The following is a 16,912-nucleotide window of genomic DNA, read 5'->3' on the forward strand; positions in this document are numbered from 1 at the left end:
ACGATTTCACTATGGATTTGATGGATTTTTTTCGTCCAAACGCGCGTTTGCCATGGTTAATGGTTTATTTACAATAAATGTAAACATTTGCCATTGTCATTTCGAGAAAAAGAATCATTTGAGAGTTTTATACGAGCGAGTTCAGTTTGACAAATAAAATCGGAAGGTACCTTCCGATGGAAACAAAAATTTTTGTTTCAACCTTCCGATAAAATCGGAAGCTTTTGAGATCTGTCATATTCCATACAAAATTTTGACAGGACCATGCGAAAAAATCGGAGCGATGGAGCTGTGCCACCAGCCTTATTCGGCGCATGCAATATTTTTTTGCTCGAAGTCGGTTTGGAAACAATTGTCAAAACAATTGTCATAAATGCGCGTTGGGAAGATTCTACGCGTCAAGACAACCATTCCGATTATCCGTGGCGTTGAAGTGTTGGGTGAAGCCCACGGATAAATGAGATTTTATTTCATGTATTGCTTCCGAAGAGTAACTTTGCCCGTGCGGAGTCCGCCTCGTCAACGTAAATAGTTTTGCATTCCGTGTATTTTGTGCCGTACAACTACTCGGTTTGCTCGGTGCGCCGATTGAAACGACAACGGTTTGTTGTGCTTTACAATAGATTTAACAGCAAGCAGAGCATTGGACAGGATATTAATGACGCGTTATTGCTATTCCACACTGTGTGTATGCAATTCATAAGATCGTATTGCACGGTACAAATAGGTGTGCGGTGGAACGAGCAGAGTGACAACTTTGAGCCGACCGGTGTAAAATAGCTTGGAGTGGTCACAATTGACTGTATTGAAGAAATGTTTATATATTGTACTGCTATCATTTCGATTCCGCACCAGTACGAAGTGTAGTTACAAAAAGAAACGTTGTGCTTGCAATTTGAACTAGATATGCAAACTATGCTAATGAAAGTTACTGGTAGTGATAGAATTTTCAGTTTCTACATTTCATACCGTGCCTTTTTGTGTATGTGTGTGTTGTGTGTCGCTGACTAACGCCAAGTACCGATTATATCACCCCTTTCGGGTTCTATTTCTCTTTCACATTTCCCCCCTTCTGCATCACTTGGGTGGGGTCTTGAGCGATCTTCTCCGCTACAGAGAAACGTGCCGTCGGGACAGAAGCACAGCCAGAAGAACGAACGCGATCAAAGCAAAGATACCAGTGAAAAAAAAACCGGGTACGGCCAATGGTTTCTCGCCGCTTTGCTTGCTTGGATGTGGTGGGAAGTATTCTGCACTTACGTGCGCGTTCGGGTTCGGTAAACCCTCTCAGCAACAAGCGTGTGTGGCTTCTGTTATGTATGCGTATTGATGTGTGTGCGTGTGTGTGTGCGTGTGTTTTGCATACAAACGTATGGAACAAGCAAAGAAGCGTTCGTCCAGGTCGGGCGCGTACGTTTTTCCGGTGGCCCTACCGGCGGATGTTGTGTTGAATGTTTATAGTCTTTCGTGTGCTTTTGCATTGCTAGCCCTCAGAACGTTCCGTGCCGGAAATTATAAACCGTGACTGGAAAGAAAAGATCGTACACATGTAACCGGGGGATGGGTGGGTGACTGCAAGAAAAGCTTCAAGTTTTTCCTTACATGCGTGGGGAAAGAACGGAAAAAGTGCAACGTGGTCTTTATTATCATGTTTTATGATGTGTTTATTAGTTATTGTTCATTTTTGCAGGTTTTGTGTCGATTCTCGAAAATTTGTGCCTTGTGAAATTTAAGATGCAAAAAGACCAATGAATTGGCCTTGTTCAAGCGTCGCCAAATAAGCAAACTTGCTGCCGTATATTTGCAAGCGTAAAGGTAAGTCGTGTGTGTATGTGTATGTATGTGTGTTTTGTTATGAATTGGAAAGATGCAGCGAAACACCTGTTGCTTAGAACAGAAGTTTAACAAATGTATTATTCCTGTTCTTAAAAAAAGGGTTATGAGTTTTTTTGGTTTATAAATAGGTATCATCATACCATTACCATACATGCGGGAAAAATGTGGCACATATTGCAAATGCATTTTCCATGTTTAGTAGAATAGCACGCAACATGCGTAGGTACATTTAGTTTTCATATATGATGATGAAAAAATGGTTGCGATAAGATAAAAACAAAGCTTGACCAGTGCTTTTCTACGAAAACATTACGATGTTAGAGTAACGTGCCGTCACACCTATTAAGCGTCTTCAACTAGCAAAGGTTGCTTAGATAGCAGCATGGATTTTAACATATCTATGGAAAACAGTAAAATTAGGTATACAATCGTTTCTGTGCCTTAAAATTCACATTTAAATGTGGAAAGTGATGGTACAAGAATACGAAAGACAATAATGTTTCCTTCTGGCAGGTAGGTATTGAATGTCCCATGATGAAAAACACCTAAATGTTGAGTTGAATTACAAGTGCATCCGATAGAGTCTTTCTCTCTCTCTCTCTCGCTGTCTATCGGATCTTTCTCTAAACAAATAAGAAACAGAAAGAGAAAGAGATACACACAAAAGGTGAGAGGTAGAAAAGCATATTATTCATTTTTTTTCATTTTTAAAGGGACTCGATACATCCGACGTACGACGATGTGCGTCTGTATCCGTTTGTTTAAAAAAATATATAATTATTACGAAAAATAGTATAAGAAAGTGTTAAAAACTAACTAAACAGCAACGCAGATATATAGTTCCTTGGTGAAGTGAGGACTTTTGTATGTAATTGTAACGCGATTTATCCTTCTTTTTTTTGTTTCACCATACACATGGAAATGGATACGTTTTTGTGCATTTTTATGGTTTGATCGTTCGGTACCACCTTGCTGTTCGCATTATAAATCTCTTTCTTTTAGGGTTTTTTTGGTTTGTTAGTTATCATTAACTGTAGCACTTTCCATTAGTATTGACGACATGTGATTATCGAGATCCGGAATATATACCAGGATTTACATAAATTCTATAGTGTTTGTTGCACGGATTTGTTTCCACATTCGGGAACACAGGCTTTGCCGGGACGATGCTTATTAAATTAGTGAGACACCATCATCATAAGTAATGGATCGTTTTGCGCGAAATGGAGAACATGAACGACATCGTACCAAGTCGTGCATCAAATAATCATCCTCCTAATAAAATGGACAAACCAAGCCGGCAGTTGTGTTGATCTACTAATAAGCGATAGGTGCAAAGGTTGGCTTTGTTTGATTATTTTTCTGCCGATACGTATGTAACGCACCTTTTACGATCAACGCCAATGATCGAAACACGACGGATGTGGTTTTATGTTGTGTGATCAAGTACCTACCTTCCGTTTTCCATCCACTTGAATCCAGCGCAGGAAAACAACCTATCCACGTTCCTCGAATGACTTCAGCATGCTCTTCATTCGTTTTTTTTATGTTGCACAAAGTTAGTGCACCATCCCCACCCCCCACCCCCCCTAGTATCATCCCTTTCCGTGTGCAGCCGTTTGTTTCATTCCCGCCCGGTTCGTTTCATCGCTTGTTGTTGGCGATGACCGTGATGGTGGTGGCGTGTCATTCATTGGGAATGATGTCATACCTTTCTTCGTACCAAATTACTTGCTCACCACCGACACCCCCAAGCGACCTGCATGGTGCTGGGTCATTTTCAGCACTTCCCGTAGCATTTCTTCCTCTGGCACCGTCAGCAAACGATCTTGACGCTAGGCGATGCTAATTTTCATCCACTCAGTATATGTTACGTTGGTTCTTTTCATGCTCAGACGTCATTAGTATATCTAATACCGAACTTTCACGATACGAAGCTTAAACGCTTGTTCGTTGCGGATTAATCAAAACTGTTGCAATCATCTCTTACAATATTAGATTCGCATTTTTGTTTTACTTTGTTCTATTTTTGCGATGTGGTTCTTCGACAGCGCAGCTAAACATGCTCATTTGGGGCTATTTATTGCTTAGTTTTTGTTTGCAGAATCATCAGGAAAAAAAGCAACATTTTAAAAATAGAAATCAAATCGAGAGTGGCACCGAAATCTTCAAGGAAGCCACAGAAACGAGATGAACCGTTGATTCTTACCGCCCGAAGTCGAACGGCGTATCAAATGGTTGGTTTGCTGGATGTGTTTGTTGAGAGCAGTCGGCATTTTTGCCTTTTCCCCTGTGCCACCGTGCCCGCCCGCCATGTACCGACACTCCCAACGGAGGAAGTGTTTATTTTCTAAACAAATTATGTACCGCAATTGTATATCAGATCATGATTTCAGAGCCACGCAAATGGTGGAAGTGGAATGCTGGAGTGGAGGACGACGACGAATTGGAAAGAGGGGGGTTTTCGGTATCGCCGAAGAAAATGATCGTTGATGGATGATGGGATAGGATGGTTGGATGGGTTGAATAACCGGTTTTTTTCAAAGATCGATGTTATTTCTTAGTAAAATGAGCTTGAATTTGATATCTTTTCCCAATGTTAGACACCTTAGATATGCTTGTACGGTTGTGGGGTGGTGTTCAATTATCTCCACACGTTTTTCATTATTTAATGATTTTTTTTTTGTATTACAAAGTATTTTTTTTTAGCTTTTTCCGACATAATTATTGATTTATAAAAACATTGTTATCGTTAGAAAAAAAACCTTTACTTTCTATCATTTATATGGTACCTACTTCGATCAGAATTAATCGATCGATCGATCGATCGATCATTTTTAATACTGACGACAGCTAGAACGATTCAATGACGTAACAAAGATTAATCACCAAGAATCACACGGCGCGATAAAAATAATCGTTTTTGTTTAATCATTCTACTAAAATATTATTTACTTTTTTTCTATTTCAGACCACCCCTCCTGAATCGCTTCATGGCCTTAATTGATCTTGAAGAGACGTTGCGTAGGTGAAGTAAAATACAACGAACGAAATAATCTACAGTGTGCCTTTCAATTAATTCTTCTAAAAGTACAACTGGAAAACACAAAACCAGCAAACCCCTATCGAAAATAGTGACAAATCTCGTTGAGGAACAAAATATTACATACAACCAACAAACATCGTGTTTCGTTTTGCGCAAACAAAAGCATCGATTGGGTAGATGAACATCTCAACTGATGTAAACAATTCTCCCCTTCTTCTTCAATTAGCCTTGCTTTTACATTTAATGTGAATAGAGGCAGAGGCGGAAGACAGCATAAAAGCGCTAGTGTAGCACAGAGCAATCGAGTAGAAGGAGTAGAAGAAATTTCCAAACTTTAATCTAACGAAGCAGCATCACACATAGAAAAGTGTGAATTCTAGAAGCCGCCCCAGAGCAGCAACATAAAATTTTGTTTCCTAAGCAGATCCAGTATCGCATCATAACCATTTCGCTCATCGCAAACGCACGGCAAATAGCAGCGAAAGAACAATGCTGAAGTTTATACGTGGTAAAGGCCAACAACCTTCAACGGAACGGCAGAAGCTGCAGAAGGAACTGTTTGCATTTCGTCGGGTAAGTTGAGTTTTGCTTAGCTTTACTCTAATGCGCTTCATAGACGGCTTAAGCCAGACATGCGCATTGTATGCGCACATAATCATAACATTTTGTTGTACGCAAAATCAACGCGTCAGGTAATTATTTGGTGACCTCGTGTGTGATTCTAAGTAGAGTCACGTAGATTAGTGTTGCTAAATTTTATTCAAGTCGAAAGTTCTTAAGGCTTTAGTTACTGTTCTGTCTAATAATGTATTATTATTATTAAGCTTCATCTGTCCATTTGTGGCTTGCGTTAACCATACAAGGATAGCAAGTTTTTCGTTTTGAAACACATTTGAATCGAAAGCAAGTGCTTGTTTCAGATCGTATGCTATCGATTATACTGCTTGACCAGGGTCCACCTAATAATATAGTGTTCATTGTTAAATACTGCACGAGTGAGATCATTTATTAATTCGTCTGAATCACTTGTATATATGGATTTAGTGCCGTTGAAATGCTTTCAGATGAGTCATATAGAGCTCGTTGTATTCGCAAGCACAATCTTATCTTTGATCGGTCAAACTTGTAAAGATTACGTTAGTTAAACATAAATTAACAATAGACAACATTACATGCTGTTAAAGTGTTAGTAGTTTCAACAAAAAATCGATTTTCTTATTTCATAAACAAACCGAATGGAACAATACTATCAAATAGAAAAGCAATACAGAGTGGTTCTACCGTTCCCCATTTAATTATAATCTCATGCAAAACACTGCTGAATCTGGTACGGAAAGTCAATTAAAACGCTGAGAACTACGGGCATGTGTTACTACATCTGTGCGTATCAGATGAATGAATGAAAAGCTGCTTACGCACAATACGTGAATCATGAGAATCGTTTACCGAATGTTACTCACATGCATATGCTTAATTGAGTTATAAATGTGTGCGTGTGTGTGTTTTTTTCATGTTACTCACATTGCACAACTGTTGCGCGTGCTTTCCATACACTGCGTTTTTGAAAATAATAAACAATTGATACCTTTGGAACTGTATGCTAAACCACCCTTGAAATGTATCTGAATTGTTGATTATGTTAATTTTGTCTTATAGAAGGTACGTTATGCGTTTGTAGAAAAGTGGAATTGTCTTTATTTTATCAACTGTTTTGGGAAGTGGTTGTTGTTTGTTATTGTTTTACATATTTAAACTCTTTGTTTTTGGTGTATTATATACATTTTTTTAATTCAATAATAATTTCCTATAGTGTTACGAAATAGCACCATCATTTGCTATGCTGCATTTGACCTTTTTTGGCCAAACCAGGCTTACAGTCTTAAAAAAATGTTTTGTGTATCGGTTCTGTGTTTGCAGAGCATGGCTTCATTGGGTCGTATTAAATTATTCCTGGCCGTCCATACACCTACGCCACGCAGCGCTGTCTTCTAGAGATTGAATCATGAAACTGTACAGCTTTACAATTTCGTGAAAACGTGGGGAAGAAACCAAAAACAAACATAAAACAACAAGAACGAATCACTACCGTTCACTTTCCTGTCCTTCTTTCTTTCCGAGATACACTTCCGCTTGTTTCGTTCGACGAGTTCTGCAGCATCGTGAGCGTTTTTAAGGTGGACTCAACCTGAAATCTGGAACGGACCGCAAAATCTTCCACACTCCGAAATTGTGTTGGCGTCGTCGTATGCCTTTCGAACGATGGCAGAGGGAAAAGTAAACTAACGGTTTCTTAGCGGTGCCTTCCTCAAACTTTTCCATCTGCGAAAGAGCTTCACCAGAGCTTTAAAGTTAGTTAAATTACGGTGGAAGAGGATGAAGATCGTGAGGCCGGTGCGGGAAGAAAGTTGCTATGTTTTTCCTTAAGATCATCTTAGTCTAACGCTTTACTTGGCAGACCGAGTAGAAAGGTCACCAGGTATGAACATCACACCGCCATGAAGAACAAGCACAAAGCGAACAGAATCTAAGACTTGCTGTGTGTTTGGGAGTTCGAATTCGGGAAAGCGAACGACTCGTTACACGCTAGAGCGAGGTAACAAAGAACACGTGGATCAAGAAAGCGATCTGTTGGATGTTTGGTTTGGTATTCACCAAGTCCGCTGTAGGATAGGCAGACTGGGCGACTATCATAATTGCGACATTAAGCCATTGAATGTCACGACTGTTTCACCTCGACGACCGTTTGGTGAAGCACCTTCTCTCCATGAAGAATAGCGCAAAGTTATGGTCTAGAGACGTCAGACACCCTAAAGACGTGATCGGTGAGCAGGGAAGGAATATCCCGTTAGTCGGGAACCACTGCTCAGCTTCAATCTCGACAAAGCCGTTTAACCTCCTCCTCGTAGGCACCACCATGATGGCGTGTATCGCCTGGTTCTACAAAACATGCCACACCTAGTAGACCCCGAACACAACAGGGCACACACACACAGTGGTGATGAAAAGGAAAAGAAAATATCCACCTTTTTACCGCCATGGAAAACTGGTCCATCTTTACATTATTGCCATCAAGTGGTGGATGGGGTTTGTTGTGTTAGGGTGTGTTCTACCCATGCTGATAGACAAATCGATAAAAGGAAGGGTTACTCACCGTCGCAGAGGTAATGCGAATTCAAAACATCGCTCAGTCGGTTTATGTGTGACTAGAAATTGTTCCGCTGCAGTTAAAGTAGAAGGTCTGTTTTAAACTGTGTGACTTCATACAGGGGGGATAGATAACATTAGGGAACATTGGTAGAAAAAAGAGGCTACATATTTGGTAACGGGTAACGGACGACGAAGTGGTTGTTTGGTGATATCATGCTTAACCTCGTTCTTCCACTTGAACGTATTTACTTAAGATAACAGACCTCGAACGAGTCAACGAACACTTTGCAAGGTGCACGCTTCCATGCTTCCTCAACCGTATGTTATCAACAATTTCAAATTGGTCTACATGTTTGCCAATGCTTATGATTGTGTCCCATGTCGCGAATGTGTATTTAAAGTACTGTCACTAAAGCGTGCCTTACACATTGAAATCAAATATTAGTCCAAATGAAGCAAAGCTTATTTGGAAACCGCTATGTTAGAATGATACTGAAATGTAATTGTTTGTACCAGTGTGCGCCTTTTTTCCCTATGCTTTAATTCAACAGTATGGACACGTTAAGCGATTGCAATATACTCAGATTGCTTATCGTTGTCGCATTCGGTGTCGTGAAACGCGGATGCTATCCCCAAAAAAGGTTTGCTTCTTGATTGTTTCTTTTGTGGTGTATGCAAGGAGCGCTTAATCATCGGTTTCTGTTTCGGGGTGTACCCAGGCTCATAATTTCAAGGGCCAACTCTCAACGCGCCTGTTCCACCAGTCTGTCATATCAGATTCGTTATCTTTTGATTCACCTGTTTCTTGCTCTTGTGTTTGAATAGCGATAAACCCCCGCACCCTATTTTTTATCGATGGATCCGTTAACACACCACACACTACACTGTGGGGTTGGTTTCGGTTATCAATACTCGGTTGAGGTGCACTAGCCATATACGGTCCAGCCGGAAGGGAAGATATGGACCCTGAGATTCCCAATGGCGATAAATGAAACAAAATAAAAAAAAACGACCCCAGGTTTACAGATAAGTTCCTACGGTGATGTGGTGTAGCGGTGACCGTGAAGGAATCAAACGAAAAAACCCGATAAAAGGGTAACGATTTTATTATTGCATTGGGGAAAAAATCGATCATAACTTAAGTAAATTTAAATGAAATCATGTCAAAAACAAACATGAAAAAAATAACTTTTTCATAATGTACGCATATCGTTTTTAGTTACTTTTATGTTAAGTGAACTTCATCATTTTATTAAGGGTCAGGGTTTAGCCAAAGATAGTTTTATTGTAACTAAAATATGTCACAAAACTTCTTAATTAGTCGTCTGTAATCAGGTATTTAAAATATTTAGCTTAACTTTACGTCCTGAACCGACTAAATGACACTAATAAAATAATAATCCCTGTGCTTCTAACAAATATTCAACTTTTTCAATAAAACTAATAAATTTTCATGTTCGCTTTGTATTCTCATTTGTAGACGGCTCAGCATGGCTTCCCACACAAACCGTCCGCACTGGCGTACGATCCGAAAAGCAAGCTGATGGCCATCGGTACTAATAGTGGCGTCATCAAAGTGTTTGGCCGTCCGGGTGTGGAATTCTACGGCCAGCATACATCGCCCAGCAACAATCCGTCCGACCTAATCGTGCAAATGCTCGAATGGATCCCGGGAACAGGTCGGCTGCTGTCGTTAACTGCTTCCAACCAGTTGGTTCTGTGGGAACCGGCGGGAACGCTGCTGGTTGCTATCAAGAACCTGGCATTTGATGGCAAGCTCAAGAAGATTTCTTCACTGTGCTGTTCGTACATGAAGGACACTGTTTGGATTGGCACCGAAGGTGGTAACGTGTATCAGTTCGATGTGCGCAATTTCAGCGTGAAGGAGTCTGTCATCTATCACGATGTGGTGCTGGAACAACTGCCCACTTCTTACCGATTGAATCCGGGAGCGATTGAATCGGTAAAGCAGCTGCCCAACAATCACAATTTGCTGCTGATTGCTTACAACCGTGGCCTCGCCGTCTTGTGGGATCTGGAGAGCGCGAGCGTAAAGCAATCGTTCATTTCGCCCGGCCACGGACAAAGTGTGGGATTGTTCATCGCACAGGATGCTACGCAGTTTACTTGGTACCATGCGGATGGATCGTACGCTACCTGGGACTTGGATAGTCCGATACCACCGGAAAACCAGAAGTACGTTCCATACGGTCCGGATCCTTGCAAAGCGATCGATCGTTTGATTCGGGCACACCGTGGACGTTGCGAGCTGGTCGTCTTTTCGGGCGGAATGCCTCGATCGGCTTACGGTGAACATCAGTGTGTGTCGGTGCACTGCAAGGACGGTACAAAGGTGGCCTTTGATTTTACGTCCAAAGTAATCGATTTCTTTGTAACGTTCAACGACGTTCGACCGGAGCAGGCGGAAGTGTTGGTGGTGTTGCTGGAAGAGGAACTGGTTGCGTATGATTTGACAGATGAAACGTTGCCACAAATCAATGCACCCTATTTACATTCTTTGCATGCCTCTGCCGTCACCTGCAATCATCTGGTGTCGCAAGTATCGCCGGATGTGTATTCTAAGATCAGACTAGCAGGAGAGCTGCAGATGGCCGAATATAGTTGCAAAATTTGGCCCATTACCGGAGGCATCCTGCCCAATGAACCAGTGGACGATGACGAGCAGCCGATGGAACGAGACGTCTTGATTACTGGGCACGAGGATGGATCGGTGAAATTTTGGGACTGCTCGGATGTCTGCTTAACGCCGCTATTGCACGTCAAAACAGCTCCGCTATTTAATAACAGCGACGATTTTGAGAGTAACCTGAATGCATCGACCGAACAGTTGGACGATGGTGAACCTCCATTCCGTAAGGCTGGCCAGTTTGATCCTTATTCGGATGATCCTCGGTTGGCAGTGAAGAAGGTACAACTGTGTCCGCAGACGGGTACGCTTGTTATAGCAGGCACAGCTGGTAATGTGGTGATGGCCAACTTTGAAGCATCGCCTCATGACGCAGTTGACGAGACGCAACCACATGGCCCGCTCAAAGTGTCCACGATGAATTTGGTAAGCGATCGCGATGGATTCGTCTGGAAGGGTCACGATCAGCTGAAGGTAAAGCGCACACTGCTGGAAGAAAATACGCCCATCATCGAAGGAGTGAATTTTATGGGCGTTCTGCAGGTGCTACCACCAGCTGCCATCACCTGCATTGCCATGCAGAGCAAATGGTCACTGGTTGCAGCCGGAACAGCCCACGGCCTTGTGCTGTTTGATTACAACAATCAGTCACCCGTGCTCCATAAGTGTACTCTCAACCCCAATGGTAAGGACACTCATTGAGCTCCAAGTTTGCACTATTTCTAACTGGTACACATTCATGTTTTTCTCCCAACTAACAGATCTCACCGGTGCCGGGGAAACACTTTCGCGTCGGAAGTCGTTTAAAAAGACTTTGCGCGAATCCTTCCGCCGTCTGCGCAAGGGACGTTCGACAAGAAATAATCCGAATGCGGCCGGCGGAGCTGGCCAACATGCACAGTCGGCTGCAGAGACACGTCCGGTAGAGCGTCAAATCGAAGCTCGTCCAGTCGATGACGGAATGGGATCGATGGTGCGCTGTTTAACCTTTGCGCAAACTTTCATTACCAATCAGAATGTGTACATTCCGACACTTTGGGCTGGAACAAATTCCAGCTGCGTATCGGTATTCGTGCTAAATCTTCCACCGAAGCAACCTGCCCCCGCCGCAGCTACAGAAGAAAATGGAGCTGACGAGCCGGTACAATCGGCGGCAGTATCGCAAGGCCCTCCGGTTACGGGCAAACTGGCCAAGGAAATACAAATGAAGCATCGTGCTCCGATCATTGGAATTGCGGTTGTTGACAGTGTAAGTTATATTGGGTGCAAAAAAAGATCCACAACATGTGTTTTGCCTTTTTATTCCTAAGTAATAATGTCACTTTATGTTTTCCTCCCTTAGAATGGCGTTCCATTGGAATTCCAGAACGTGCCTGGACCGGCACCACATCGTGTGTTGATTGCGTCGGAAGAACAATTTAAAATTTTTTCGTTGCCGCAATTGAAACCGGTCAACAAGTACAAGCTAACTGCCCACGAAGGAGCACGTGTACGGCGCATTGCATTCGCTACCTTTATGTGTACGGTGCCGACTTCATCTTTAGTTCAGTCGAGTCCTCCGAAGTCCATGCCAAAACCGGCCACTTCACCGCAAGCTGCAGAACAACCTTCCGCCGACAACAACACATCAGTGGTTAATGAATCCAACGTTGGTTCCGATGTGACAAATCATTACGAAATAAGTCTGCTTTGTCTGACCAATCTGGGCGATTGTCTAGTATTAACTGTTCCGGAGCTTCGCCGTCAGCTTAATTCAGCTGCAGTGCGCCGGGAAGATATCAAGTATGAGCGACCATTTGAGTTGGTTTATTTGATGCAATTTTAACAATTTTTTTCTGTTTGATACCTCAAATGTATCCCTTACAGTGGTATTTCGTCTCTCTGTTTCACAAGCCACGGTGAGGCATTGTACATGATGTCATCTTCAGAGGTGCAACGAATCAGCCTATCCGCTACGAAAGTTGTTGCTCCAAATGGTATAATTGATGTAGAAGATTGGTCAACGCCGATCGAAAATGTCGCATCGACCGAAGAAGGTAATGAGCAGGAACAACAGGCACAGGAAAATCCACAAGGCGAAGCTTCATCTGAGCAGGAGGTTGAGAATGCATCTGGTTCCGTTGCTGCTGCGAAGAGTGAACAATCGGTTTCACGCGAAAAAGTCACTGGAAGTGCGACCGCACTAACAAATGGTACATCCAACCCGAGGCTTAGCAATGGCGTTGCTAGCGGAGATGAAGCATCACCGAACAAGGCCAACGAAACGATCACCAGTTCGATTGGTGACATAACGATCGATTCCGTGCGCGACCATTTGAATGCTACAACGACAACGCTTTGCTCTACCACGACCGAAGAAATAGTCGGTAAGATCCAGATTCTATTCGTACCCTTTACAGCAACAACACCTGCAACATTCTACATTGTCTTCTCTCTTTCTAGGTCGGCTGTCAGTATTGAGCACTCACACAAGCCAATCTTCGTCCACGGCCAAGAACAGTGAAATATTGAGCTTAAATTCATCGAACATCAGCAGCCTGAAGGGAATCGGGTAAGGAGGGTTTATTTTAGAGTTTGTTTCATTTGGATTTTTGCTCATTTCGCACAAATGTAAAAATATTAAAAACTTTCATTCACTTTGTATTATCTTTATCGTTGCATCGAGATAATGGAGATTTGTTTTTATTTTATATTTTTAGCGATACGACAGAGAAAACATCCAACTCGGCAATTATAAAATCAATCATCACCACCGTAAAGCATGGTTCGAACGTAACAAATGGTGAAGCGAAAGAATCAAACAGAACGTCCACAATCACAACTACCACGGCAACAAGCACGTCCGTCAATGGAAACGATTCGGTGCCACCACCGCTTCCAACGACGGCACCGCCTCTTATCACTGTCCTCAGGAAAGAAAGCCAGTTCTAACAGCTTTCAATGCTGGCATCCTTTTCTTTACTTACATCCTAACACAGTCGTAAGTGAATATTCTATGACGAATGGTTTAAGTTTGAAAAAAAAAAACAAAATCGAACGGGACAGTATTTTGTGTACTGATGCATTAGTATTCCGAACGGGCTGTTACAGATGTCGGGGCGCTAATAGTAACTTGGCTCGACACACACACATACATACAAGTATTAGATAACTTTCTTATCCTGTGTAACTATACCGATGACAAGTTTGCTTTAAACATGAGGCATTACACAAGACGTGTGAGAATAAATCAGAAAACACAGAAACCGTCAGCAATGTTGCCTTTCCACACACTGTGGATCACACAATGAGCAAGAACAGAAAACATTATCAGCAAGGAAAATGTTTCCACTATCCCTTTAATGCAGGTTATCATAGGTTAGAGAGAAAGAGAGATAAAATCCTTTGCCAGGCATCTAAGACCAGAAAACGATAAGACAATGGCGTATTTTATTAGATCTATTCTTACTTTGAAGCTAGGTTTTTAATGGATAAAAAGTATTTTCAGTTGTACGAACAGTTACGAGGTGCGAACGCATGCTCTTTCACACCATTTGTAAAACAGATAGAATGTCGAACGATCATTGCAGTTCCATTGCCGAAACGGAAGAAGTGAGGTAGTGAATCAAAGCGGTTTCGAAATTAATCTGCACAAAAAGTCCAAAAGTTTTGTTCCATGTGGAAGTCAACATAAACCCTACATAATGATTTGTCCACGGTTTGGGATGATTTTTGTGTTGTTACAGATCGATCGAACTTTACCTAAATCAAGTGACGGCCTTAGCGAAATGGAAGTACATGATAGATTTCTTAACATTAACGATAACGAGTATTTCTTAAATCTTATTATGGATGGGTAACGTCCCATCATGCCAATCTGTTGATACGGAGTAAACGGATTTTTACAACCGTTGTACCAACAATGATTCTTCCCAACGGTAGAAATTACTGCATTCATAACCGTTCCGTCTTCGGTTCAATACAATTGATGTTAATGTTGCAAACGAAGTAAAACAGTCTTTGGTGTTTAGTATAGAATAGTTCGAGAGGAGAATAGTACTGTTTACAACATCTGTGAAGGAAAACAAAAACGAAAACACGAAGCATTTTAAACCTTATACAGTTGGTGAAATTTTATATTTTAAAACGAAAATTATATGAATGATTGATTTATATATTTCTTCTTTTTCTATTTTTAAGCTAAACAACAATACGTTTTCACAATCAGAATTACATGTGTCTATTTAATCACATGGAAACATGGAAATATTTGACGAAATGGGTTTCTTTTTTTTCTTTTTTTTACCAGAAGTCCGAAAAACTTACTTACCAACGGTAGTTATCCAAGAATTTTTCATTTTTGTAAGATTGTGCTGCTTTCGTGTCTGAGGAAACTCCTTAACAGAACAATTCTTTTTCGTATGGATACAATTATACAAAATTAATAAGCATTACACTGATATGTCTACTAAAAAGCACATGTTCCAAGTGTTACGCTAATGTCCTATCTTGATAGCTGTGTGTTTAAGAAGCGAATAAATTCTGGAGATTTTTGGACTGCAACTGAATCCCAAGATTAGTCAGTCAGTCCTTGCTACGGGGGGCGGTCCGGAGGGTATTTGATAACATTTCCTGTCCTGTGAAACCGGTGCCGTTCATCACATTCTTGCCATACTGGCATCATCTACTCCATACACAAGAACGAAGATAAGCTAGAGCGCAGCAAGGGCATTACGGTATTACGGTATTGAATACTGTCTATTAAATATTCTCCCTGTTTCTGCAAGATCCGGTTGTCTCATTTGTAGAAGGGATCTTCACCATGCGGCAGATCTTGGATTCCATCATCTTGGAGCAACAGATTTCTTTCTCTTCATAGATGTTAAGGCCACATATGATAAAACGGTCAGAAACTATACGATCTAATGAGCTTGGAGTACCCAACTTACCAGATTTGTACGAATGACAATGACCAACGTCACATATCAGGGGGTGGTGAATGGAAAACCACCAAGAATGGTCTGCTCCAAGGAGGCTAGCTTATCTACTCCTCAAGCTGGCGTTAGAGGGAGTCATACGCGGTTCAGAGCTGGAAACCATCGTCTATAAGTCAATCCAGATACTAGAATACGCGGATGACATCTGATGGCTTTCCTACGTAGCGAAAACTTATCACACGATCGAGCAAGCGGCAGGAATCCGCGGGTTGGAGATCAACGAGGCAAAAATCAAACAGAAGGAGGTACCATGGTAAGAGGTGACAACATTTTTGAAATCATCCAAAAACTTCACCTCTGTCATACCAGGACAGTTACAAGGTAAAGGGTCCGTAACCCATAAATTACTCACCCATCACCAATGTCTGTGTGTCTGTTGTGTCATCCAGGTTGTTTAAATCCTGAATTCAAATCGAATAGCGTCTGATTAAAACAACATTTGTACATGTATAAACATTTATTTATGAAATTTTGTCATCGTCAGTTTCTCATTTGTTGTCCGTATTGTTTCCTAGTACATCTGAAATTTTGTCGTGCTGTTTATCCAATAAGTTTTGTAGGAATTGGTTCGTGAAATAATTTTTCCGCTGTAAATAACGCCAAAATATAGAGCCTTTTCCCATTTTTCTCCATTCCTACAACATCTTGTGTTGAACTGTTATCTTGTTGATGCTTTTAATCACTTATCTTATCCTTTCGAATCATGCGGTTCATGGCCCATGGTTCGAATCATGGGTTGCCGTGGCACAAAGGCAGAAAAAAGTATAACAGATTTTAGCAACGTAATTTAACACTTTGTTGCAACAATACGTCGGTGTGTTTCGTTATTTCCGATTGTCCCTTTTTCTACAAATAAGTGAATCTTTCTTCTTCGTGTTTTATTTTATATTATCCTTTACCCTGCGTTCTCTACCTTAATATAATCAATGTAAGGGTGGTTTTGGCACACGGGAACCACAACAATTCGGTGCTCCCACGACACTTAAACGTAAAACAATTTCCAATTTGCTTAATGCAAAAGAAAAAGACCCAAAATGGCAGTTAACTTAAATTATCCACGTTTCAATTCAATGTGTACTATTTCATAAAAAAGTGTTTTTTTTTATTTTTTCCCATTACCAACAAAAATTTAGCTAGGTATGCAAATGGGAATTTGTTTAACAAACAAGCAAAACAAAAAACGAGCAATTTTTTAAACATTTCAACTAGAAAATCGATAAACCAAAAATGTATCAGAGAGCTTTTTTTGTCTTTCTGTAT

General features: G+C 41.3%; 1 protein-coding gene across 5 annotated transcripts; it reads left to right on the forward strand.

Moving 5' to 3' along the window:
- The first annotated feature begins 377 nt into the window (after window positions 1-377).
- LOC125763696 (lethal(2) giant larvae protein) lies at window positions 378-14,934 on the forward strand. 5 transcript variants are annotated; one of them, XM_049427081.1, is made up of 9 exons: window positions 378-524; window positions 1,672-1,815; window positions 4,808-5,455; window positions 9,510-11,361; window positions 11,438-11,925; window positions 12,019-12,458; window positions 12,543-13,042; window positions 13,119-13,227; window positions 13,376-14,934. In XM_049427081.1, the coding sequence occupies exons 3-9, from the start codon at window positions 5,372-5,374 to the stop codon at window positions 13,605-13,607; spliced, it is 3,705 nt and encodes a 1,234-aa protein (XP_049283038.1). In that variant the 5' UTR covers window positions 378-524; window positions 1,672-1,815; window positions 4,808-5,371; the 3' UTR covers window positions 13,608-14,934. The 5 variants fall into 5 exon arrangements, with proteins under 5 accessions (XP_049283038.1, XP_049283039.1, XP_049283037.1 ...); XM_049427082.1 differs by having other exon boundaries at window positions 1,691-1,815; XM_049427080.1 differs by having other exon boundaries at window positions 461-602.
- Window positions 14,935-16,912: the final 1,978 nt, after the last annotated feature.

This window comes from Anopheles funestus, chromosome 2RL, assembly GCF_943734845.2.
Source record: "Anopheles funestus chromosome 2RL, idAnoFuneDA-416_04, whole genome shotgun sequence".
In the NCBI taxonomy this organism is placed as follows: domain Eukaryota; kingdom Metazoa; phylum Arthropoda; class Insecta; order Diptera; family Culicidae; genus Anopheles; species Anopheles funestus.

Bases quoted from the DNA above. Each gene is read 5' to 3' on its own strand.
- LOC125763696 (XM_049427081.1), top strand. From the start codon at position 5,372: ATGCTGAAGTTTATACGTGGTAAAGGCCAACAACCTTCAACGGAACGG. The intron at 11,362-11,437 runs GTAAGGACACTC...CCCAACTAACAG, and splicing joins GTGTACTCTCAACCCCAATG to ATCTCACCGGTGCCGGGGAA. The intron at 13,043-13,118 runs GTAAGATCCAGA...CTCTCTTTCTAG, and splicing joins CACGACCGAAGAAATAGTCG to GTCGGCTGTCAGTATTGAGC.